We start from the raw sequence: 25205 nt of genomic DNA, 5'->3' as shown, positions 1-25205 counted from the left end.
GGGCTCTACAAAGCATTGTGTGTGTGCCATATAGTGTAAAAAAAAAAAAAAGGTACCAGGAGCAGGAGAAAACATTTTGGGGCAAAAGAGGCTTTGTGACCTGGTGACCTTTTAGGTGAGTTTAGTTCTGTTTTAAGATTTTGTTGTAACTAAAGCTGAGAGAAATTAAAGTTAGCAGCTTACTCTTTCATATGGATTATTGAATAGACACAACAAAACACTGGCATATTTAACAACAATAGCATATTTAACGTAACACAGGGCACCACAAGTTCTGATCCAGACATATTTGAAAATTAAACAATAAAATAAATTCTTGGACTTCAGGCCTCGAGAGAAGTTTTTCCTCAAGGCATTGACGTACATCACCAATGTAAACTTTGTTGGTAATGTAGAAATCCTGGAATACATCTGGTGATGCTGAATCACCTTCTTTGCATTTCACATACAGAAAGCCTGATTTAAAAAATTGATGACTGGACTAGAAAGTTTCTCACATCTACCAACCAGTTTTAAACCTGAAGTCGAAATGTGAATATAATGGATAATGGAGAAAGCACAGAGGGCAGGATGACATTGCAATGCAAGGAGTATACACTCTCCTTCTATCTTCCTACAGATAATTTTTGCAGGACAATACATAGAACCCTGACTGAAAAAAATTGAGTAAAGTTTCTGACTTTGGCACAGTTGTGTTTATTGGATTGCCTTTATAGCTAACAGAATGCCTTCATTTGCTGCCCAGAACTGTTCTTTGAAATCACCTAAATCCTAAGCTTACAAATGACTGCTGTGTTTCTTCTAGAATATAATTAAGCAACAAAAGCATAACATCCTATGTAGAAATAAGGTATTTTACATTACAGTTTTTAAATATACCAGTTTTCCGAAAGATAGTAGGGAACATCAGAAAATTCATTAATTCGTCCTTTTTTGCAGATATGACTTGATATAAAAAGATTTAATGAAGAATCTGTTTTTGACATTGTTCTTACAGATGTGTTTTCAATGATACAAATGTTTAGAACCTTGCCAAAGAAACACACATGACAGATTTTAGTGTCCCTATCATTGGTAATTTTTAATGTAAATCCCAAGCTACCCTATGGTAATCTGAAGCAGATAATAAAATCTGGTGTTTTAAAGAACCATTTAAAAAAAAATGATCAGGTGGTTTGCAGAAAACAGTTTTTTTTACTGCTTGTGATATATTTCTCTGTAATGCTTCAACAAAAACTGTACACTGCGGCATTTCTAAAATGTAACATGCCATTAAACCAGAACATTTCAGAACATTGGATTTTTTAATGGGGCTTAATTTTATGGCAAATAATTGCATGTCCATTTAAGAAAAGCACAGGAAGTGCCGAATTCTACCCTACTGCAGTTTTATGAATGTCCCGGCTTTCTAGTTATATTTAGCTTTTGAGGACTCTGTTTATCTAAATGGCACGGTAATTTAGGGCATTTGTTCTACTGCATGAAAAATAAAAATCCCAGTTATCCCAGCATTTATGTGCAGTTTTATGCGTTGTCTTTTAAGATAAATAGTAAAGCATGTATCATGCATTATGTACATTAAATCAAAAACTGATGAAAAAAATTCTCATTCCTAATTGTATAAATGCACAATTTTGCATAAAGTGAATAACATAGAAAATCATTGTTTCAGAATATACAAATGTCCACACAGCTCTTAAGTCCCTAATTTGCAAAATAACTCAATCATGCAGCATGTCTACCTCTTTCATCCTGTATGCTTTACAACAGGAACATCTGAGTCATACACAAAATACGAGGAGGTGCTGAGAAGTTCCTGGCTTAATTTATTCAACATATTCCCCCCTGAGACTGACACACTTGGTACAGCGTAGTTGCAGCTTTTCTAGACCATTCAAATAAAACTCCTTTGGTTGTACCCCAAACCAGCTGACAGGAGCTACTTTGTTGTCAGAAATGTCCTCAAAATGTTGCCCCTTCAGGTGTTTCTTCATATTCTGGAACAGATGATATTCTGGAGGGGCCAGGTCAGGTGAGTAGGGGGGATGGTGGATCAATTGGAATCCCAGGGTGTTCAATTTGGCAGCCACAACGTTGGACGTGTGCTCAGGTGCATTGTCCTGCAAAAAAAGGATTCCTTTGGTCAACTTTCCACGGCGTTTTAATTGCCTCCTTCAGCTGGTCCAGGAGGTTAGCATAATACTGCCCAGTGATACTAGAGCCCTGAGGTAGGTAGTCCACCAACAGAATACCGTCTTTGTCCCAGAAAATGGACGCCATGACTTTTTTGGCCGATTTCTGGGTTTAGAACTTGTTCAGCTGTGGGGACCCGCTGTGGCGCCATTTCTTTGACTGTTCCTGGGTTTCAGGATCGTAAATCCTCAGTCACTAACTTAGCCAAAAATTCCTGTGCAGCTTCAAAATGGGCCAAAACGGCTTTGGATGCTTCAACTTGTTCCTTCTTCTAATCACTGTTCAAACATTTCGGCACCCACTTCGCTTGCACATGATTAGGATAGTGGTGATAACAAACCCAGCATGCTCCCATGAGATGACAAGTATCTGGGCTATTTTTTTTTGTGGATATTCGGCAGTCCTCAATAATCAGCTCATGGACAGCATCGCAGGTTGCCGGGTCAGTTGAGGTTGGGGGACGCTCACTGCGGGGCTCATCTTCAACGGTGAAATGCCCAGTCTTGAAACTAGATATCCAGGGTTTGACAGTGCTGTAGGAAGAACATTTCTCCCCCAGTGTTTGTGACAGTGTAAATTTTCTTTGCTGACTTTCCCTGGAGAAACAAAAACTTAATGACGACCCGTAACTCCAATGACGTGAAACTTGCTTGTGCCTCTGCCATCACAGCTTTTCACTAAAAGAAAAAACAGTTTTAAGAATCGCAAAAACCTGATATTTGCACAGTTACATACTAAGATATTGGGCTGTCATATGCCCCCACACTCATTTTTCTATTTCATCTGGAAAGGGGCAAAGCCAGGAACTTCTCAGCGCCTCATAGATAAAACCTGTTATCCCTTGTTTCCCTCTACAAGTGAATATATGCTTTAGACATTTGATGGTGCATATAGAAAATATATATTCTAGAGTACTATATATATATATATAATAGATAAAGAAGATAAATTTATTAAAGCTCTCCAAGGCTGGGGAAAATACACTTTCGTCAGTGAACCGGCAAACAATGAAAGGATTTCTTAACAGCCATTAGCTATTTGTTAGCAAATGTTTTCAATCCTAGACCAGATCCATTCCAGGTTTGCTGGATTATCCAGGTTCACTGATAAAAGTGTATCTTCCCCAGCCTTGGTGAGCCTAAATAGATTAGGCTCATTGGCCCTGATTTATTAAAGCTCTCCAAACTGGATAAGATACACTTTCATCAGTGAATCTGGGTGATTCAGCAAAGCTGGAATGTCATTAAGTATTTGTTAGCTAATGTTTTCAATTCTGGACCAGATCCATAACAGGTTTCCTGGTTCACCCAGCTTCACTGCTGAGTGTATCCTTTCCAGCCTTGATGAGCTTTAATAAATCAGGGCCATTGTGTCTGTATATATTTCAAACATGGCTGTATACATGTAAATTATGTTTTTTCACCCTACTATGGAGTTTAACTTTGAAGCACAACATTAAAAAGTTTTTCCTGTAAGTTTTATACTTATGTACGAATCTTTCAGGTGTTTACCACTGTAATCGAATTATGTGTTACCAGGCAGTTAGCAATGAAATATCTGTTTCATAGGGAAATAAAACAACAAAAAAGCAAACATTTAGTCCTGAATGTTTGGGTTGTAAGGCTTGAACTATTAAGCACTTGCTCTGTCATTTCCAGAATTGAGAGTAAATCTACCCCTAACTTGACAGCTGCACTTATTTTATTAAAGAATAAAACTAAAAATGTTTTGTCTGGAATTAAAGCTTTAGTAGTTATAAATACAATCCTGTTACTGGTATTTATTAGAGTATTAGAGTCATGTTCCATTATCATCAGTCTCTGCTCTTACCAGAAATATAATCTATTATATCTACCATGCAAACACTGTACACTCTCAGTACACTTAAGTAAAACTCATTTTATGTTTTTTTTTTCAGTAGTAAAATGCCAAAATCTACAGGGAGATTGAGAAACTACAGGCAGATATTATTATGGTCATAATGGAAACCACATGGAACTTTCCTGATTAACATCATTGTGATTGGATGTCTCCTAAAAGTCCCATTAATTTTATGCCACTGAATGTTATTTATGTAGTGTAATTTAAATGCTAAGTAAAATATATACTGAAAGTGTCTGAATTCTGCAAAGTTTTTTCTGAGGTTGCTTTTTTTATTTTGTGACTTGTATCAGCTGACAGGTTGAATTAGTTAATTTAAAAGAGGGCCCAGCCTAGCTTATGTTTCCTTACATCACCCTTTAACTAAGCAATGTATATCTTTTTGTAAACTGATAACCTGGTTAAAAATTAGATATCTAAAAAAGCTTAACTTAACTTAATTATATTTTTAGATATGATTTCCTGTCTAATCCCTTGCTCTGTCATTTATTTTTGTCTTTTTACAAATTAATATAACTAATTCATATTTTCTATTTTTTTTATTTTTTTTAGTTTTACTGTGCTTGGAATAGTCCATATAATTTATACATCAACTGTCCTCCCCTGATCAGTTTATATTTTCCTATATGCAAAGTGAGAGTGCAACTATTGGTAACAACCATGACGGATCAGACAAAGGGACATGTTTAATTTGAAGTTGGGGGCTTAATAGTTATATATTCTCTATATATCATACTAGAAATGTAATTTGTGTCGACTATTGCTGAAGTGTGCTGTGGAATGTATGTGGCTGGAGCAGGTGCTTTCAAAATCAGGGTAGGCCCAGGTATGGCCTGGGATATTTACACATGAGATTTAATGTTCTTATTATTCTATATTAAAAATTTAATAAGCAATGGTGATATGCAAAGTTTACTATGTTATAGCAACCAATTTACTAAAATCAAGTTGCTGTATTTAATGTTACTCGTTTCTGCAAAAACCTTCAAAACCTGTATTTGTTGCACTGTACCGTTTGATCTTCTATAAATTGAATGTTTATAAATTGATTTTTTCAATGGTTCTAATTTTCATTAGATACAGTCAATGAGTGAAATGGTGAAAAGACTAGAATCCCTTTGAGCAACTGTGCTTAAGCCTCCAAAATCATTGCCCTGTAGCAGTTGCTATTGCTATTATTACTATTACTATGTGGTTGGCTATGGGCCTTACACAGTTATAGTACTTCTGCTACTGACAGACAATGATCAGATTAGCAAGGATAAATACATGTATTATCTCTACTCTTTTGTGATTACTGGTCTAAATCATCTGTTTACAATGTCAAGAAAAGTTCTGGTCTACAGAAGAAACTTTTTGTTGTTTATTGGCAGATGCCTAGTAGGCATGGGGCTGATTTATTAAAGCTCCCAAAACTGGAGAAGATAGACTATAATGGGTGAACCTTGGTGATCCAGCAAACCTGGAATGAATTCAGTCCAGAATTGAAAACATTTGATAAATAATAAAGATATGAAATCCATTCCAGGTTGGTTGGATCACCCAGGTTCACCCTATAGTCTATCTTCTCCAGTCTTGGATAGCTTGAATAAAGTAGGCCCATTGAGACTAGAGTTCTGTCTGACAGACAGTTTATCTCCAAACATATAATTAGCAAGAGGTAACCCATCCAAACAAAGGGAGAACTGGCAAACCTCATGCAGATAGTGTTTTTTTGTGTGGGAATCAAACAGATAACAGCAAAGCAATACTGATCACTATACACTTGTAAATATTACAACCTTTGTTGTAGTTTTACTGAAATTGCATTGGCATTATGTTATGAACTTGTTTTACTCGAAGATGGTTTCCCACAGTTTTTCAAGTCAATGTTGTGTTTTCTATAGATTTGATGTGGATTTAACTGAACTGCATAGTTGGATGACACGCTCAGAAGCTGTTCTGCAAAGCCCTGAATTTTCAATTGTTCGTAAGGAAGGAGACCTCTCAGACCTCACAAAGAAAGTTAAAGTAAGTGTTTTTTCCGTCTATCACACAATGATGTTTATTAGCTTACACATTTTTAAAAAGAAATGATTAGTTGTAATTACATTGTAATTTCTCCCATAGGCCATAGACAGAGAGAAGCCAGAGAAAAGCAGAAAGCTTCAGGAGGCCAACAGGAATGCCCAGACTCTTACTGAACAAATGCTGAATGGTAATTACTGAAAGTTAGTTTGGATACTTGTTTCCTAAATGCATTCACAAATATCTAATGTCATTATTATATACATATCCACAACAATGATAAACTGGTGATAAAAATTGTCCTTGTAGTGGACCATGGATTGTTGAACCACCTACTGTAGTGTTTTTTCCATCTTTTTAACATGGGGGAACCCTTGAAATACCTTTTGGGTCCTCAGGGAACCCCTGCTATATTGACTATCCACATCTCACTGTACATTAGTGTGGTGGTCATTGGAAAACCTGCCACCCTTACAGATAGCCAAAAAGATCATTGTGGTATGTTATACTGACCTGCAATTACTTACACTGGTAAATTCTACAGAAAATGAAAGTGATTAATGGCACAATAATAATGTTAAGTTACCAAGTTATCAATGAGAGCTTCCCCATTTTCCCCCTGATAAGTTTACAGTATTGATGGCCAATTTGTCTTATCTGATAATAAATAGGAGTGTTTGATGGTTAAATGTAATCTTCTGTTCAAGTGAAAAGGTTCTTTCCTGCTTTTTAAACTTTACACATGTGTGGTTGTAACACACTTATGTATATTTCATTCAGTTTCTAAATGTTTTTATTGTCACTGAGTTATTGTCACTCCTTGGGACTGATCCTCATTAGTTCACAGAACCGCAGCCAATAATTTATGGAAAAATGTTTAAAATGTCCCCAAGCCTGCTCATTATAGTTCCCTCTGTCTCATCCGTACCTCCTGAAATCCTGCTCATCTATATTTACCAAGTCCAAAGGACCCAGAAGATTGTGGCCAGCCATGAGCAGGAACAGGAAAGGAAAATATAATACCTCAGCTCTAAGAGGACAATACATATTTACCTTGTATGGCTTTTCTTTCTCTGTATTCTCGGTCTCTTACAATTTAGTATCTGTTCACTTTTTTCCAAAAACCTAAAGAAAACTTCTCCACTAGTTATATCCATGGCACCTGCAAAGAAAGGAAAACTAAAAATCAATTTTTTAGGAAAAAATATTGTTTTTGACTGTGACTAAAAATGACAATGCAATAAACCTGACAGTGATAATATGTCAGTGCTACAAAAAGCCGGCCAGAGTTATTAGAAAACAAAACTAAAAAACTCATGTTAAATTATTGGAAATATCACTGCATATTCGGTGCTAAATTTCAGAAAATACAAATGTTTTTTTAAATAATTTCATTAGTATGTTGATGGGGGAAGGGGGGTTGCCAAGAAAGGCCAAATATAAGCAGTGTAAACTTCAGCTTTAACAATCATAAAATTTATTGTTAAACAGGCCCTGAATTGCAATTATTGTGTTACTTACTATTACTATTCATTCTTCACTAGAACAGTGCTTTCCCACTCACCACAAGATCCAAGACAGAAAATTCTTACCTATGTGCAAATCTTTCCTGTATTTGTTCTTTTTTTTTTACTCTGCCTGATAAATTGTCAAGTGCTGGAACAAATTAAGAAACTCTTCCATCTATTATGTGCCTTTTAGGGCTTTATGGTCACATGCAGTTTAATGCAATATATTTTGTCATAGAATTCCATTAACAAGGCAGACGGGGGAAGTTTTACAGCTGCTTTTTCTTATTAAAACATGCTTGTCTGTAGCTATTAGCTGTAGCTGTAGCCATTCTAAAGGATAAGCTCGCTTTTTTAGCTACAACACTTAAATCTGTCTGAAACCTAGGATATCTTCTTCTACATACAGATTAACTGTGGAGGGTCCTGGGTGTAATACAAATTGCAGCTGTAAAAGATTACTATTCTTTTAAACAGCGATGCCATATTTTTCTATTAATGTGTAGGGTTTGCAGAAGGAAATATTCAATTTCTGTACTGTAACAAATACTGGCTTAGCAGTATGTTTATGAGTGCCACTATTATTTTCTCTAAATCTTGCAGCCGATCTGCTTGTTAAGCTATTTTTCTCACTTGCATAAAACTTAATATTACTGTAATATTAAAAGTCATATTTTACTTGTGAACTAAATGTACCAGATTCAACAATACATATCATCATTTAGCATGGAGCAGATATTCAAACTTTTGCTATCTAAATATCCTAGCCACACAAATACTGAATAAGCCTCCTAAATGAGTGACTGTTAAAATTGAATGTTCTATGAGCAAAGGATAATCAAATCTTCCCAACATTTATATTAGTTATGGTTTCTTTTTAGGTGTCATTAATGGCATCATTTTCTGAGTAGCAGCATACAAATTGAGGCCATTGTTCTCCAGTTGCACTGGTTAACAGCAAGTGCTCCTGACAGTTTTGCCTGCTCAAGTGCCAATTCTAATCTACTAGGAAGGTATTATTAAGGGATATTTACACCTAATATAATATGCAGTTTTGTACAGTGTGCTGAAGACAATTAAATTAATATATGCACTTTAGGTAATGACCCATATCCTTTGGGAACAACATGTTTATCAGTTTAATATTTCAAACAACAATGCTGAATGCATAATGTAACTAGATTATCCTTGCTTATGTAGCCACTTATTGTTTGATGTTTCCATGTCAGTCCTAATTCAATGGTGGGGGTAGGCACAGATTTAGCTCTTGTTGACTTTTAGTAATGTTGAAGAGGGCTAGATAAAAAAACAATTTATTCTGGCATCTGATTTTGGAGATTGTCTAATCTGCATATCAGCAACATGTTTAGCATCAGAAATTAAAACAGTAAGATATTATGCAAGTTATTGAAAAGTTTGCTTCAGACTAAAGTTTTTCTCTAAGCCATAAACTTAATAAAAAAAAATGTACATAATATGTGATTTAGGGTAAGTGGTCAATGGCATTGTTTTGCTGCATTAAAATGTGTTTGAATGGCAAGTACAGCATTTGAATAGAAATCCTATGCATACTTATCCTTATAGTGACTTTCTAATGGCAAACAAAAACTGTTGCAACCTCCAAAACATCACTAATACAACTAGTACTATGCCATTCTAAAATCAAAGCACAACGATTTCTGGTACTATCAGAGCTTGTTCCTACTTCTGACCTCAACACATTGTTATTGTTCCTCTATTATGATGGACAGTCTAATTGGTCATAGGATTGTGCAGAAGGTTGGAAATGTGGTTTGCCTGTTAGATTGCTTTGGCATTAGACATTTTTGTTATCCAGATGCCTGCATTTCATAACTATAACAGTTTTGTTTTGGCATATGACCAAATGTGTTTTCTTTTTATAATAGAGTATAAAAACACAATATATAACATATATATATATATATATATATATATATATATATATATTATCTGGTAACAAAGCCATTATAGATAACAAATGTAAAATGAAGGCAAAACCAAAGAAGACACCAGAGGGTGTCCGCACTTACCTTCCAGACATGTGCAAGTATTGGCCTTGTGAAAGTCAAACCCTGTGGCTAAGTTTTTAGCCCAGTGATTAGCATCTCTGGACAAATGGTGAGGATGTTGGATATTCACCTATACACAAAAATATTGAGGATTTTTTGAAGCACTGGTGGTAGATCATATTTGAGGTATGCTCAGTGCCATATATCTTAGCTAGTTTAATTTGAACTAAAGGTATTTATTAATGGAATAGATTTCTTAAAAATCATTTGATATTATTTGGCAAATATTTTCAATCCTGGACCAGATTCATTCCAGGTTTTCTGGATCTCCCAAGTTCTCAAATAATACTCCATGTTCTCCACTCTTGGAAAGCTTTATTAAATCAGGCCCATTATCTGCAATTTGTGCAGGAAGAACCGTGGTTTACTAATTCAGTGTACCCTTATTACATCGTTTTCTAACAGGCATGGTGATGTCTCCGGAAGGTGGAAAATACCCTTTAATATAAAACTGACACTCTTTGATTACCTATTGTTATGAGACATTCGTTTATCTCTTTTTGTAGAATGCTTAGTTTCCCTTTGATATCTGTTTTGCTTTCCCATAGAAAACACCAGTTGTTCTCTACGAATATCATATATATCCACTTCATTCCTATATAATCTAGAAAATCTGTACAAATTGACTATAATTATATGATTTTTTTCCTAGATGGCCTTAATGCAGACAACATCAAACAATCATCTCAACATTTAAACAGCCGGTGGACAGACTTCTGTCAGTTACTGAGTGAGAGACTTTCTTGGCTGGAGTATCAAAACAGCATCCTTGCCTTTTACTCCCGGTTACAACAATTGGAGCAGACAGCAATTACAGCTGAAAACTGGCTAAAAGCACAAAGTATAGCAGCCTCCGAAACAGAAGCAGTCAAAATGCAGTTACGAAAATGCAAGGTGAGATAAATTATTTGCCGCTGTTTAAGTTCTAAAAATAATTTGCATAAACGGCCCATTGGGGCAGATTACAAATTGTTTAAATGTATTTAAAATACAAAATACATATTTTTGCCAAACATAGAAGTATATTTAAAAATTTCATGTATTTAGATAGAAAGAAGGGGCCACACAAAAAATGCCTGGGGTACAGGCCCTCACATTTTACTATACCCAAATAATGTTTTTAAGGGAAAACAAAATGATCAAACATTGCTCAAACTTCTTTGGGGGGTTCTAATGAAGGTTTATCAAAGCTAAATTGTGCCTGGAAATAAAAGTTAAAATTTAATTGTAATTAGTTTCTGTGGGCAAAAGCTTTGTAATTGATTCAATTGGCCTGATTTATTAGAGTTTCCCAAGACTTGAGAAGATAAAAAATCATGGGAGAACCTAGCATACCTAATTTTTAAAAAATAGTTTGCTATTAGTTGGCATATGTTTTCAATCGTGGACCATGCTATAAAAATATTAGATAATAATAGATTAATCAAATTTACCTATTGTATGGACCTACCATCCTTTCATACAATCAGCAACTCATTAAAGGCATGCATCATAAACTCTCCACTTAGGTCACATTAAATGCAAAGATTAAATAGTGACCCAGTAACTATTGTAATCCTTCTTATCTGGTCACTCATAATCCGAAAATTTAAAAAGAGTGACCCTATTTACAATATAATATATGAAATACATGTAATGTAATTACATATGTATACTTAGTAATATTAATTATTATAGAATAAAAAAACCTAGATTTCAACCATACAAGTTGATGTGTACATTCTGTGCAAGTCAAGCCCAGCAACTTCAGTTTCTGCCTAATTTAAAAATGCAATAACCTTTGCTTTTCTGAGGCCACATATTGAGTTCCTTAGCACCACATTAAATAGGTTGAATTAAACTGATAGAGTGAAACTGTGAATATTGGACAAAGGAAAATGATGGCTGCCTCACAGTGACAGATAAATAATGTACTGGGCAAGAAAAAAACTGAGGGAATTAATATTCAGCTTAGCTTAGCTTAGTCTCTTAGCCACAGGATTGTTTCTTGTTTACCATCAGGGCCAGTTAGAAAGACAATTTGCCCCTTAAGTGGGACCACATGTATCTCCATACATGACTGGAGGTAAAACTCTATGTTCCCAGTGACACTACTAAAGAACCACTGTGTTGGCTGGAAAATGTCAGGCAAGTTTAAACAACCGGCCCTCCTCAAATGTTGTCACAGGTCACGCAGCTCATGCTGCACATGATGACACTTCCCAGGCACTTAGGCTGCTCAGCCACTGTCCAGTATTGAAGCACGCATGTGCAGCCTGTACTCATAGATGGAGCTGTCAATTTCATTGTTCTCCATCACAGACTTTTACAGACTTGGAAAATCTGTTGAAAAAAGGTGTCGGAACTCTGTTCCAGTGAGTTCAATGAGAAAAAAAGCCCTGGGTTTATGAAACTAGTCTTCTACACCTAATATGTGAGCAGGTTGTGTGATTCCCTGGGGTAAATTTTTCCAAGAAGCTGACAGCTTGATGTAGTAGATAAAACTGACACAAGTCCAGACTAACAACTCTGTGTAAAGAACACTGGGCCTAGCGATTGGATGTTAACTTCCGCCAAAATGTCAGCAACCAATCGGATGTTTGGAGGATTGGCTGGCTCAGTCTTTTTAACACAGCCTTCCCTCTCAGCTTCTCCCCAGCAACTCCGACTCAGACTATACCCTGAAAAAAAAAGAAGAAACCCATCAGACCAGTCCAAAATTCTATCTGTCTTATATACTATAATACCATTTCAAAAAAGTTATTAAGCAAAGAAATGGGGTGAGGGGTAGGGGGTGACAATTCTGTGCAGTCACGTCTTGATTTTTGTGACCCTTGCATTCTCTGCTTAATAATTAAAGTTACTTAATACTAACCAGTATTTAAAGGAAACCATAATATATCAAAGCTATTGTCGAATGCTCACGCAGGTCTTGAAATAGCTAAATGTTTTTTAACAAGGATGCCACATAACTGCAATTTTTTTGCTTGTTGCAAACATAGCTTAGTTTTATTCTGCTGCAAAGGAAGCTGGCATTGTCAGCCGTATTTCCTAAAAATGGACAAAATAATAGCTGAAATGATGAGTTGTATGACAAATCTGTGGACTGTTTTACTGTTTGGAATAAACTTTAAATGATAGCACTTTCATAAAGTTCATGATCAGTGGCACTGATCCAGTCAAGGAAACTTATTGGTAAGATAACTTTCGCAGTAAGTCTGCTATATTTTTTTCCAAAATCTCTGCAGGGCATGTAAAATACTTTACATACAACTTTGTTACTGTGTTACCTAAGTGCACTACAGTGAGGCATAGAAAAACTGGAGTAAGAAATAAAAAACTTCCAGTAGGAATTACATAAGCATTAATAGGAATACAAATATTAAAAATATTGTAAACAGCTTCCAGATAGAATAAGTAGTGTGAGACATTTTAATTATATTTTAATTAGTTCAATATAGTAGATAGGATGTCCATATAATTAAATGAGACACAGGGGTAACGTAATGTGCAAACTGTGGAGCTCATAGGATTCTATTTATAAAACAGTGAATCTGACGTTACTTCAAACATTCCCTCGTGGTAATTAATTAATTCCATTGAAGCACATGGACCTGCAAAATTCACTTGAGGGAATGTTTGAGGGAATGTATAATTTCATTTTTTATAAAAAGAGCGCATAATAATCAATCACGTCTTTGTTTACTGTAGTTGAATCAATAAAAGATGTATTATAATTAGCTAATATGGGTTCCTATAATTTGCTTTGTCATTGCACTACATTGAAGAGCACCAATACATTTTTATTGAATTTAATATAATATGTCTAACTTGCAACTTAAATGCAACTAAAAGCTCTTTAGCTACACAGCACTTTCCTTTTCTTTTCGATTTTGTTTCTGCTACTATATATGCAATCATTTTTTTTGTTATGCAACAGCGATAATTTTTCAGTTTAGTTCAACTATACATAACGTAATTTGTCTAACTTACTTTGAAACAAAGACATTAAAAAATAGATTTTTTAAAAATGCTTTATTGGGTTTTTCAAAATAATCATCAACAATAAGGCTCCACATTTGCAATTGTTATTGGAAAGGATCTTTCACATACAACACTATTCTGCTCTATGGAGAGAGGAGTGGGGAGAACGACGGAGAAGCACCCCGCTGCACTCTCTCCCTTTGCATTATGATCGTTTGTTGTCCATCGTTCGTGGATCCGCCAGGACAGTCGTTCGAACGATGGACTACGATCACTGAACACACGCAAGATTCTCGTTCGATATTGGCCCTGAGCCGATTATCGGACGAGAACTATTGCAGGTGTGTACCAAGCCTTAAAGTACAGTAATGATAACATCAAAGCAGGCACAAATAACAGTGGGAACAGAAAAATTTAACAGACTAATGTGAGCAAAAGCAGAAATAAAGACAAATACCTTAGGAAAAACTTAGGGAAAACAACTTACACATTATCAAATCTCTCAATAAAAACATCTGAATGTGGACAAACCAAAAAACCCTAGAATAGAGAGATAACACCCAAGAAAATAAAGCAAATGAAGTGCTCACATTAGAAACATTCCAGGTACAATCTTTAAACATGTCTAACATTTTTGTCTATTCATTCTGTTGGAGTAGTGAGTACATGGTCAACAGTGTGTGGATATGAGTGTATCCAAGCTGACATAATGGCCATCCTGGCTGCAAGAAGACATATGTTGATCCAATAGATCTATACTAAGTGGAATGGGGCAACATCAAAAGTGTACAAACATTAAAGGTTATAATACATTTTTGTATTACAGTAAATGATAGGCTTACAAAGTCACTTAGACCCTTTCAGATTTGCTGTCAAAAACTGCATGATTAGCCATGCCCAGGCACATAGCAAACTGTATGTACCAAAGACCAAGGCATTTGCATTTGTTTGTCTTTGGTGGCAGTGCAGTCCTTCCTCCAGAACGGGAAGAGCAACCTCAAGGCCAGAGACAACATGCCACTTCAGGAACTGTGCAACCCCATTGCAACGCAAATGCAACTGTGTGCAAATGCTTGCATAGAGTTGCATGGGAGTGGTTAGGAGCAAGGTTGAGCAGGTGGCACAATTTAAGGTTTACTGCAACTCTGCACGGGGCCTATTGGTGATTTCATCTGGCTTAAGCTTAATCACACACAACTCAAAGGTTGTAAATTTTATCCAGTATTTATATAGCGCCAACAAATTATGCAGCCCATAGACATGCCCATAAGTCCACAGACATCTCATTTATGGCACAGCCTGATTTTTGCATAAGACAGGGCAGTGTCTTAAGTAAGGCTGTTGTGCTGTCTCCTTGATAACCAGTACTGCTCTGAGAATCTTTGATCAAGTAATAAATATTTCTATGCAAAAATAATGAAATACATTTAGTGTTGATTTGTGTTAGGTGCTCAGTTATTATGGTGTTTGAATGATGTTGGGATGCAATAGTAAAATTTGGAAGAAAAAAAGCACTGAGTATACCTGTTTTACATTCCCACTGCAGTTTTTAGGGCTGCTTCTTCATTCAGCTCTGACCAGCATGCATGATAACAGTTGTATCTGTTTTAATTTAAACTCTGTATGAAAATTTAGGCACTCCACATGCTGATAAGACTGTAAAGATGCTCAAGCCTTCTTGTTGTGATCACCTCATAGCTGTAATTAAGTACATTTAGTAATGATTCTTCAGGGTAATAGTAGATTTTGTTTCTTGTATCCCTCCCCAGGCAACAACAGCGTGGTCACTGCTACTGTAATAATGTTTACATGAAAATTATTTGCTTGCACAAGCATACTTTTAGCTCATCACAAGTGCTCAGTTTAGATAGCAGCTGGAATATTGTACTGTTATAATATAAGTTTCCAGTTTTTGCAGCAGTCTATCACTAGAGCGTATAATTTTAACCACTAAATAGCTAAACACACAGCTGATTTATGTGCATGTGCACTGCAGCCCACTTTATTTCTATGGATTAGCTGTTCTTCACTGGATGGCTACCATAGGGTATGTTTTAAATGAAAGGGGTAAACCCTTGAATGAACCAGTAGGAGAAGGGTGATTTTTGGGAAAGGGCTCTATGGCATCAGGCAGGTATATTGGTGGAGGAAGGTAAATATTTTAGAAGGCAGGCTGCACTCGGGGCAGGTATGGGAACTATTTGAATACTAAAGGCTCTATTTATAAATGATTTCCCATTCAATTTAAATGAAATTCGCTGACAGATGGTCTTATCTCCCTAGGCCAGGCAAAGTTTTATGGACACTAGGCCATTTACGGGGTGGGCGGGAGCACACTAGGCCGGACACACCCTAATGGCTCTGCCCACCACCAGGGAATACCCTCTGAAGTGAAATCCCTCTCCTCCGTTTGCATTGCGGAGGAGAGGGATTTACCTTCAGGAAGCTTTCCCTATTTACCACGGCGGCAGAAGTATCAACGCCGGCCACAGTAAATAGGGGAGAAACTGCAAGGGGGCGGCTCTGGAGCTCCAGTGGCTCCGGCTCGGGTAGTTCCTAACACCCCTTTGCCCATCGGCCAGTCAGCCAGGAGGCGTCAGGCTGGAACGATTTACCGACTAGGCCGTATCTGGCATAAAGGCCAGAGTTTGCCGACCTCTGCTCTAGGCGTATCACTTCAGTTCCCGATAATAATAATGACTTATTCTGCCATCTAGTGGCAAATCTCAAAATTGCATAGCTGTCACATTAGGAAATGCAATATGTGTATGTAAATTACAGAGCGAATTGTAGGGGGAATCTTTTATAAACAGAGCCCTAAAAATATAGTTGTCCTTTATGGATTCATTTTTCTTTCCAGCAGCTAAGCAATGCATTTTAGTCCAGAAACCACCCAAGCATGCTGATTGGACCATGAAGGAGCAGCAATCCATTGTCCACTCCTATTATAAAAGTATGTTTGGCCAATACCCCACATAGCAGCAGTGGTCTGGTGCAGAGCACTGACCTTACTTCTACTATAGTAAATGCTGTTGTGTAGTGAATTGGAGGAGGATGTCTGAAAGATAATTTAGCAGTGAATGCACTGCATAAATGCTATATTGATTGCATTATCTGAATCAATATATTAATGTATTTAAAATTTTTGGCCAAATGCAAAATAATGGTATAGCTGATGTGGTTCGCATTGGTTCTACATTTTTATCCGAAAAGTTGGTAAAGGCCATTGAAATGCCTAAATATTAAAAATCTAAAGTTATTCTGTTTTTGCAAAAGGTTTTTTGAATGCAGGGTTTAAATAAAACATGGGGAGAGTTATTCTCATTATTCTGCCTAGTCACAACCTTCTCATATAAATCGTGTTATATGTGGGAGTGCTAAAGTCCATTATTTTGATGGCTGTTGTACTGGAAATTGAAAAAGTCAGAATGGGACTTCCAAGACATCATATAGTTATTTACATATTCCGTCAAGAAGTAACAGTAAAATTTGAAAGAAAAACACATTTGGGGAGCAGCTTATGTTATATCACTTGACTCTTTATTACTAATGGATTGATATATACAAAAACTGATATCTAAAATTAAATCATTGATTGTTTTTTTTACGTCATTTGCTGTTTCATAGTAAAATGAGTATAAAAAAAACTGAATGCAAGAATGAAGCGAAATGCACACAAGGTGGCTTTCTTACCTGCAGGATGGCACTTCCAGGTCCTCTGACTAGGACATCCCTATATAGGATATACACTATAGGATATAGTGTAGTCTGGGTAACCACTCACTGTGCTCATCAGTTTTGTGATGGGGTAGCAATTTAGGAAGTCTTCAGTGTTAAAGCATTAAACAGGCAATGCAGTACAGCCTGATCGGTTTATAGCACAGTTCCTCACCCAATATATTATTATTATTGCCCAAGTCTGTGTATATATACATTGTATATATGTGTGTATATATATATATATATATATATTTATAGTTTCATTTGTGCTCTATTCATGTTTTAGGTAATTGTAGGCTACAAATGAACTGATTAACAAACACTATATTTTCTATAAATATATAAACTGTCAAAAAAAAAAAAAAAACTTTTGATGATCAGAATATTGTTTAGGACGTTTGCATTACAAGTTACGTTGCTGTAGTCTTTTTTTTTTTTTTTGCATAAAATGGTATTATTTTGCATAATCTAAGCACATTTTGGTATTGTTTTTCGATTTGGGAAACAGGATGAAGTTGCCCGTTTGTTAGCTCTGAAGCCTGAAATTGGATCCTTGCAAGTCCAGGGAACAAAATTAAAAGAAAAGGAACAAGGGCCAATGTTTTTGGATGCAGATGTAGCAGCTTTTCTCAACCACTATAATCAAGTTCTTTCCAACTTGCAATCTAGAGAAAAACAGCTTCAGAACAGTAAGTGTAACCAACAAATCTAATGGTACTATAATTCTCACATTTGTCTACATAGTCAACTTAGTGTTCAATGACTTTATGTACATTTCTTTTTTTTAGTAACATTTTTTATATGGCTAAATCATACATTTACAGTACATAAGTATTTTTATCATTTGAAAAGTACACAATTTCATTTTATTTTCAGAGACACAAATATTTAACTCCATCCTGACAGAAATCCCCAAATGAACCCCTCACCCACATCATGATGCCCCATTGCTGTAGGGCATCTATGCTAGGCTGATAGCATTTGACAGCTTGCATCCACACTTGCATCCACACATCTTGCATCCAAGATGCCTATTTCTAAAAAAGAAACAATCTCATACCAAACCACTTGTTTTTTGTTATTTGTTTCTACCTCTGCACCCCCTAATGATAGGGAAAGGTATGGGCCATAAGAAACCAGGAGAGGGTACTCCTAATATTCTGTCCAGCCTGAGAAAACGTCTGGTTTGAAGGGGGCAAGCCACTTTTTAAAATCATTTTAACAATAAATACATTTCTACAGCTGTAAGGCGTTCCCAGCATGATCTTTGAATTAATTGTATATTACATGTTACATATGTTTCCTATAGTTGCAGCCCCAAGTTTCCCTAAATCCTGGTCTAGTTTGTCAATGCGTGAATGTTTCACATTTAAAGAAAGGTTGCCATAGACTTAGGACAAAGCCTATTGTTCCTCTTAGAATTGGGATGCTAATGAGCTAAATTTAGATGCAAATTAACTCCCATCTGGCTTTAAAATGCATTTTCCACGTGTATGGTACTTTTAATTTACAGAAATAAACACACTTCAAAGACAAAAAAAAAAAAATTGAGATAAGGCCTGTGGGCCTTTAGTTAAAAAAAAGACAGTTCAACTTTTTTGGGGGGAATCTGTCAGACATAATAATCAGACAAGAAATAATTGATCCGTGATCAATTATTTTGCACAAAATAATGCCTAATTTTGTTGCCAGTGTTGTTGCTAGATCCCATTGTGATTCACTGCTTTCTGTAAGGCTACATTGTATATAAAATTATCAACATTTTCAAAATGAGGTTTCAAAGTGAGATTCAGGGTGCTGTAAGATCTGTTGTACATTTCTTTTTTTAAGTAACATTCTTTTATGTGGCTAAATCATACATTTGCAGTACATAAGTATTTTTATCATTTGAAAAGTACACAATTTCATTTCATTTTCAGAGACACAGTTTCCATAATATTTCTGTATCTGTTTCTTTCTAAAGGGACGGCAGTCTAAAGCAGAGTCTTCATACACATTTCTATGTGTTCTAGCTATGAAAGCTATTCTTATTCTTGGTAGTTTTTTGCTGAAAAAAACAGGTTTTATTATTTCATACACCTAAAATTATATTTTAAATATGCTTTAAAGATGAACTAACTTTTAAACGAAGAAACGCATTTCTAATGAGAAGAGCTTTTATGGGAAAAGAAGTATTGATATGCTGAAGCTCTGCCAAGTCATTTTTTCACTTTGTAGCCTGCACACAAAAGCTGCAATTTAACATTGTTCATAAATGTGATGGCTCAATTTAATTAATGTTAATGTAACTTTTTCATGATTATTTAATGGGTAATTATCTTTTTCTTTGCCTGTCTTTATTTGCCTTATGATTCAATTCTTATACATTTATATATGTTGACACATGTTTTGGCAAAGTGAACATTTTTTTTGATTAAGAGTCATTTGATTCATCCATCTTTGTAATGTTCCATTTCAATATTGAGAATGTCAGTCTGTGTATTTTATTGAAGTTCTACATTTCAAACCAAGACTATGGTATAGTACGATATTCTTTACATTCTCCCAGTAACTTTAAAGCTACCCTTCCAGTGTTTCATTTAACATGAAACATGCTTGTCATAATCCAGGCCAGGCATACTAATATGTTTGTGGACTTAGGCCCTGTTCACATCGGTGAGGAAATGCTTGCTGCTTTTTTTGTTGTAAATGAAATCTTAAACACACCTTTGGAATGTACTGTACTATAAAAAAATGCAGCATCTACTACATTTGTATGAAGTGTATTGTGTTTGACAGTCTTTCACATGAATGTGTTGCAGAATAAAATGTCTAGTAATGCTAGCAAGATAAAGCAAATAGAAAAGAAACTAATAATGGATTTTGAGGTGAAACTTCTATAGCCTTTACAAGACAATAAAAGATGTTTCATTGTGTAATCACCAAATGTATCAAAATGAGAGTTTAGCTGCAAAATAGGAAAATCTTACAGTACATTTGGGAAGCCAATTGATGGTTACATTAGCCATTTCCTCATGTTTAAAGCTAAAACCCATTCAGCTTTTTCAAATGCTTTTTGGTATGCTATTCCTCCTTCCATATGTGAGGCTCCAATGCTTTTTTAATATAGGGAGATTCAAAAACTGAAATACTAACATTATCCTTCATTCCCCATGCAACACTCCCATCCCCACCTGCACAAAAAGGCTTTTATTGTACTCAATAACTGTTCTGCTTCTAAAAATGTCCAGCTTGCTAAAAAATCTCCTTGCTTATTGCTATAAATTGAAAAAAAAACTAGATCCCATTGTGATTCACTGCTTTCTGTAAGGCTACATTGTATATAAAATTATCAACATTTTCAAAATGAGGTTTCAAAGTGAGATTCAGGGGGCTGCAAGATCTGTTGTATTTTTACTAATCCACAAATTTACCTTAGAACAATAGGACATACAGTATAAGGGAGTTGTTCAAAGAACATTTTATTAGTTCAGTTCCAGTTTGCAGCATGCAGAGTTTGCCATTTCCAACATAAAGGTTATTCTCCAAATGAGCTTCCCTTGCTTTATTTTTATGTGTTATACTTAATTGTTTTATTTAAAGAAATAAACAAGTCATGCAATCTCTATACAAGTAGTAAAATTGTTTCTCACATAGATCATAGAATGATACCTTCTGCATCATGGACTACAGTAGGTATAGTTTCAGTAATGTTCTGGAAACAGCAAATCATTGGTGCTCCCATTGACTACTTTTTACAAGATAACTATAATGCCAGGTAAAATAGGTCATCAGCTGTTGCCTGAAGTAGAGAAACTAGAAGTTCAAATGTTGTGACTCTGGATATGTTACAACTATCTGTGCTACACTTAAAAATGTCATGTGTACTAACACTACATTACATAAAGATTCTACATAAAGACCAAAACAAGAATAATTGTAATATTGTATGCTTCTGAAGGTCATCTGCTTACATGTCTACAGTTTCACAGTTTTTTTAAGACCTTGCATATACAGAAAAATACCTGTTGCTTTGGCAAAAATCTACTCAACTGTTATGTTTAATGAACTGACAACACAGAATTTTGTGGACTAAGTAGCCCAGTTGCCCCCCCCCCCCATTCTAATCTCTGCAGAACAGATACAAATAATTTTGTTGTCCAAGCTCAGAGCTGGATGGGCTAATTAGCATCCTTAAGGTAACCCAGGTTATGTATAAGACACTAATAATAGTCAGTGAGATGCAGAAAATTCAACCTAAATTTTAAATCACATGCAAATTAGATTGACTTGAAACTAAGCCTATCAAATGCTATACTTGTAGAATTTCAAGGCAGCGCGAGTTGCATGAAATTTGCTTGCGATTTGCATAAAACTCAAATTTTCTGCATCTCATTGACCATCTCTATAACACACAGGACAAATTTGAATCACTAACACAATCAACTGATATTTTTGATACTTATTGTGAAAGATAACAAAATTACATTTTTATTAGACCAAAAGAGAGCAAAGTTTATTGTCATAGTTTACATGAACTTTTTAAATCAGGTTTCAATGTTTCTAAAAAAGAAAGTACATATGCATTACATACATGGAATTATGCTTGTTCAAAGCCTGAACAAAGCCTTGACCAGCCTTTTCTTGAACTTTCTTTGAACTTCAGGGAACAACTACTATAAATAATATATCAACAGCTCAATGTGGTTGGTGGGAAGATGCATCCAACATTGCTGGCCAGTTGAAAGAATGTCACATAGCCAAAAAGATCATTGGTGTCAGCTACACTGACCTGAATGGCACAAATTGCTTATTGCTCAAAGAACCCCTAACAACCTCTGAAGGAACCCTGTTTGAGATACACTGTCTTAGACAAATTAACCCCATAGTGGTATTCCGAGTGTAACTCGGGGTGGATTTACTATGCAAAAAGCGGTAATCCCGAGTCACCCGAGGCACTCGGGGTCGCTAAAAACATTTAAAAAAACACTTACCTTGTTCCGTTGTTGTCCCCCGGCATCCTGCTGGTCTCTGCAGCTCCTCAGGACACATCTTTTTTTGATCTTCAGCCAGCGACCGCAGAGATGATCTTGGGGGGTTTCCCAGGGACGTCAGTGCATGCTTTGGTGCAGGCAGGAGGAGCGGAAATAATTTTGTATTGGCTTCAATATCCTATGGACAATAGTACATTGCTTTACATGTACACGATACATTTAAACACAGAATAAATCCAACACGTTCAACACTTTTTACTAGAATGTAGTATATATATATATTTATTTATATAATGGGTATGGCATACTGAGGACACATACTGTGTGTCAATTTATAAACATAATTAGGATGTATCTGCAGTAAACCACCTGGCATCTGATATATATATATATATATATATATATATATATATATATATATATATATATATATATATATATATATATATATATATATATATATATATATATATATATATATATATATATATATATTTATAGTTGTCTATTAGTGGCAAGTCCAGACAACAGAAGAATAAAATATAAACATTGAATTTTTTAGTTTATCTAATCTGGTAATAATTGTAGTTACAGTAAACATATTCATTCTCATTTTACTAAAAATATATTTGTATATTTAACTATCTATCTTTAATTTATTTTCAACAGGCCTTACACAGTTCCCTGCAGGAGCATCAGGCTGATATGAATTATCTCAGCCAAACTGCAGAGGAGTTATCTAGCAAAGCACCTGCTGATGTCAGACAAAAATACTGGGCTGAAATAGATGAAGTCCAGAGACGTTGGAAGTCGTTATCAAATCAGCTAGCAGGACAATGCCAAAAATCAGAGGAGTTACTAAATAAACAAAGACAGTTTCAGGTAATCTTCTAAACATTTTAACCATTCTTATCTCGACTGTTTGCTGCATCTGTTTCCTATACAGACTCAAAATGTCCGTACAAGTGATAAAAGTTTTCACTAACCCCTAACAATTTCAATTTTTCCACTGATGGTTGACCTGGTGGTACTAGATTTTTACTCCACCACTAACCTTCCTGTATTTTCCAAATGTTCCTAAATTCCAAAGCCGGGCTAAGTTTTGCAGATTTTTTCCTGAGTATGGTTAGTTTCTTTAATTGCCCTCATGTTCCATTTCAATTTCATAGGTCAATATGAACTTGCTTTAGCATATGTTTTATATTCACTAATTTTTGGTTCCTGCTTGGGTAGTATCTAATAACATCTGCCCGGAGTTATACACTGGCTTCCACTTCCTCTTAAGAAACCAGTAAAAGCAACTGTGAATCGCGTTAAGGCTGTCAATAAGGGCAAAAATCTGTTACCAAATATGATCTAGGATGACCTTAAGACATTTTAGATGTAAAATATGGCTCTATGGCCCTGATTTACTAAAGCTCTGCAAGGCTGGAGAGAATACACTTTCTTCAGTGAAGCTGGTGATCCAGAAAACTTGGAATGTATTTCTTTAAATCATTTGCTATTTGCTAGCAAATGTTTTGAATCCTGGACCAGATCCATTTCAGGTTTGCTGGATCACCCAGCTTCACTGATCAAAGTGTATTCTCTCCAGCCTTGGGGAGCTTTAGTAAATCAGGGCCTATATGTGGAAGCAATTAGAGATACAATGTACATATGAAAAGTATGATAAATTGGCAATAATATAAATGTGATTGATGTATGATATATGTATTTTATTGTAAACTAATAATGTATGATATATGTATTTTATTGTAAATTATTAATCTATGACATATGTATTTTATTATTGTTAATTATTAAATAAATTGTACTTTGAATGGTCCTGCAAAAGAATCCCTGTTTGTTTTGATAGCATGAAAGTGCTTGTGTGTTTATGCTTATATTTTTCAGTTGATTGCTGATTTTTTTTATTTTTATTCCAATTAAGGTTGGTGTTTGAACTGCATGCATACATGCATTTAATTGACCAAATTAGGATATTTATTTTAAAGTATATGTGAAGCCCACGCTTTCTTTATCCTAGTGCCTTTTGCCTAGTGCCTGGTACTGACGTCAGATGGACGTCAAATGATTGTCACCGGAATCTATCTTTTATGAGTTCAGTCCATGAACAAATGAATACTATACACACAGTGCTGTTCTGTTCAATGTTCCATAGGGGAGCACAGTGGTTGGTTCTGATGAGTTGCTTCCCAATTCTCTGTAGTGGCTTGATTAACAGCATTTGAGGGCTGCTTTACACAAGTTCAATTTTTCCCAGAAAAAAAAAAACAACCCATTACTTTCAGGCAAGAATCAGCTGACATAACGTAAAATCTCCTAAAATTTGATGGAAGTCTTGGACAGTCTTTACATTCACCAGGACAAATAGGTGGTGAATTTCTCCAGTGGGGACATAGACAGCAAAAAACCTTTACAGTCCATCTTTTATACAAACACCATAACATCTCCGGTACAATTGGCTAATAAAATACTGGCTAAAACAGGGTCCATAATGATACCATGTTTTCAGTGTATCAGAGAAATCCAAGGGGTGTTATAGGGGAAAGGGTGTGACAGAGACTAGAAGACAGCATCTAGATCCTAAGGTAATATAGTATCATGTTGTATGATTAGCATTTAGACTATGTGCAATTTCAATTACTTTGTTGGGTGCTTTAAGAATACTTACTTTTAGACGCTATAAGAATATTTTTCCCTAAGAGAACACACAGAAGTTCTTGTAAAACAACACTAGCATGCTTCTTTACAGTGGTAGCCACCAAAATGTTTCAGATGATTTTCTTTTTTCCTGCAAGACTAAAATAACTATTTCTGTGAATTGAGCTCTATAGAAAGATTTGTGATAATTCATGCAGGCAGTTTTT

At 35.5% G+C, this 25205-nt stretch overlaps 1 protein-coding gene across 1 annotated transcript in view; it reads left to right on the top strand.

Moving 5' to 3' along the window:
- The window catches only part of LOC140325724 (dystrophin-like), a gene marked incomplete in the record, with an annotated part of 175314 nt that overhangs the window by 148585 nt on the left and 1524 nt on the right, over positions 1-25205 (top strand). Inside the window, 6 exon segments of the mRNA XM_072403762.1 lie at positions 5961-6084; positions 6184-6271; positions 10332-10573; positions 17871-18051; positions 18476-18546; positions 23005-23217. Coding sequence (XP_072259863.1) covers positions 5961-6084; positions 6184-6271; positions 10332-10573; positions 17871-18051; positions 18476-18546; positions 23005-23217 — 919 coding nt within the window.

This window comes from Pyxicephalus adspersus, chromosome 1 (assembly GCF_032062135.1).
Source record: "Pyxicephalus adspersus chromosome 1, UCB_Pads_2.0, whole genome shotgun sequence".
Classification (NCBI taxonomy): domain Eukaryota; kingdom Metazoa; phylum Chordata; class Amphibia; order Anura; family Pyxicephalidae; genus Pyxicephalus; species Pyxicephalus adspersus.
The sequence above is the reverse complement of the archived record's forward strand: the minus strand, read 5'-3'. Positions and strand labels throughout refer to the sequence as shown.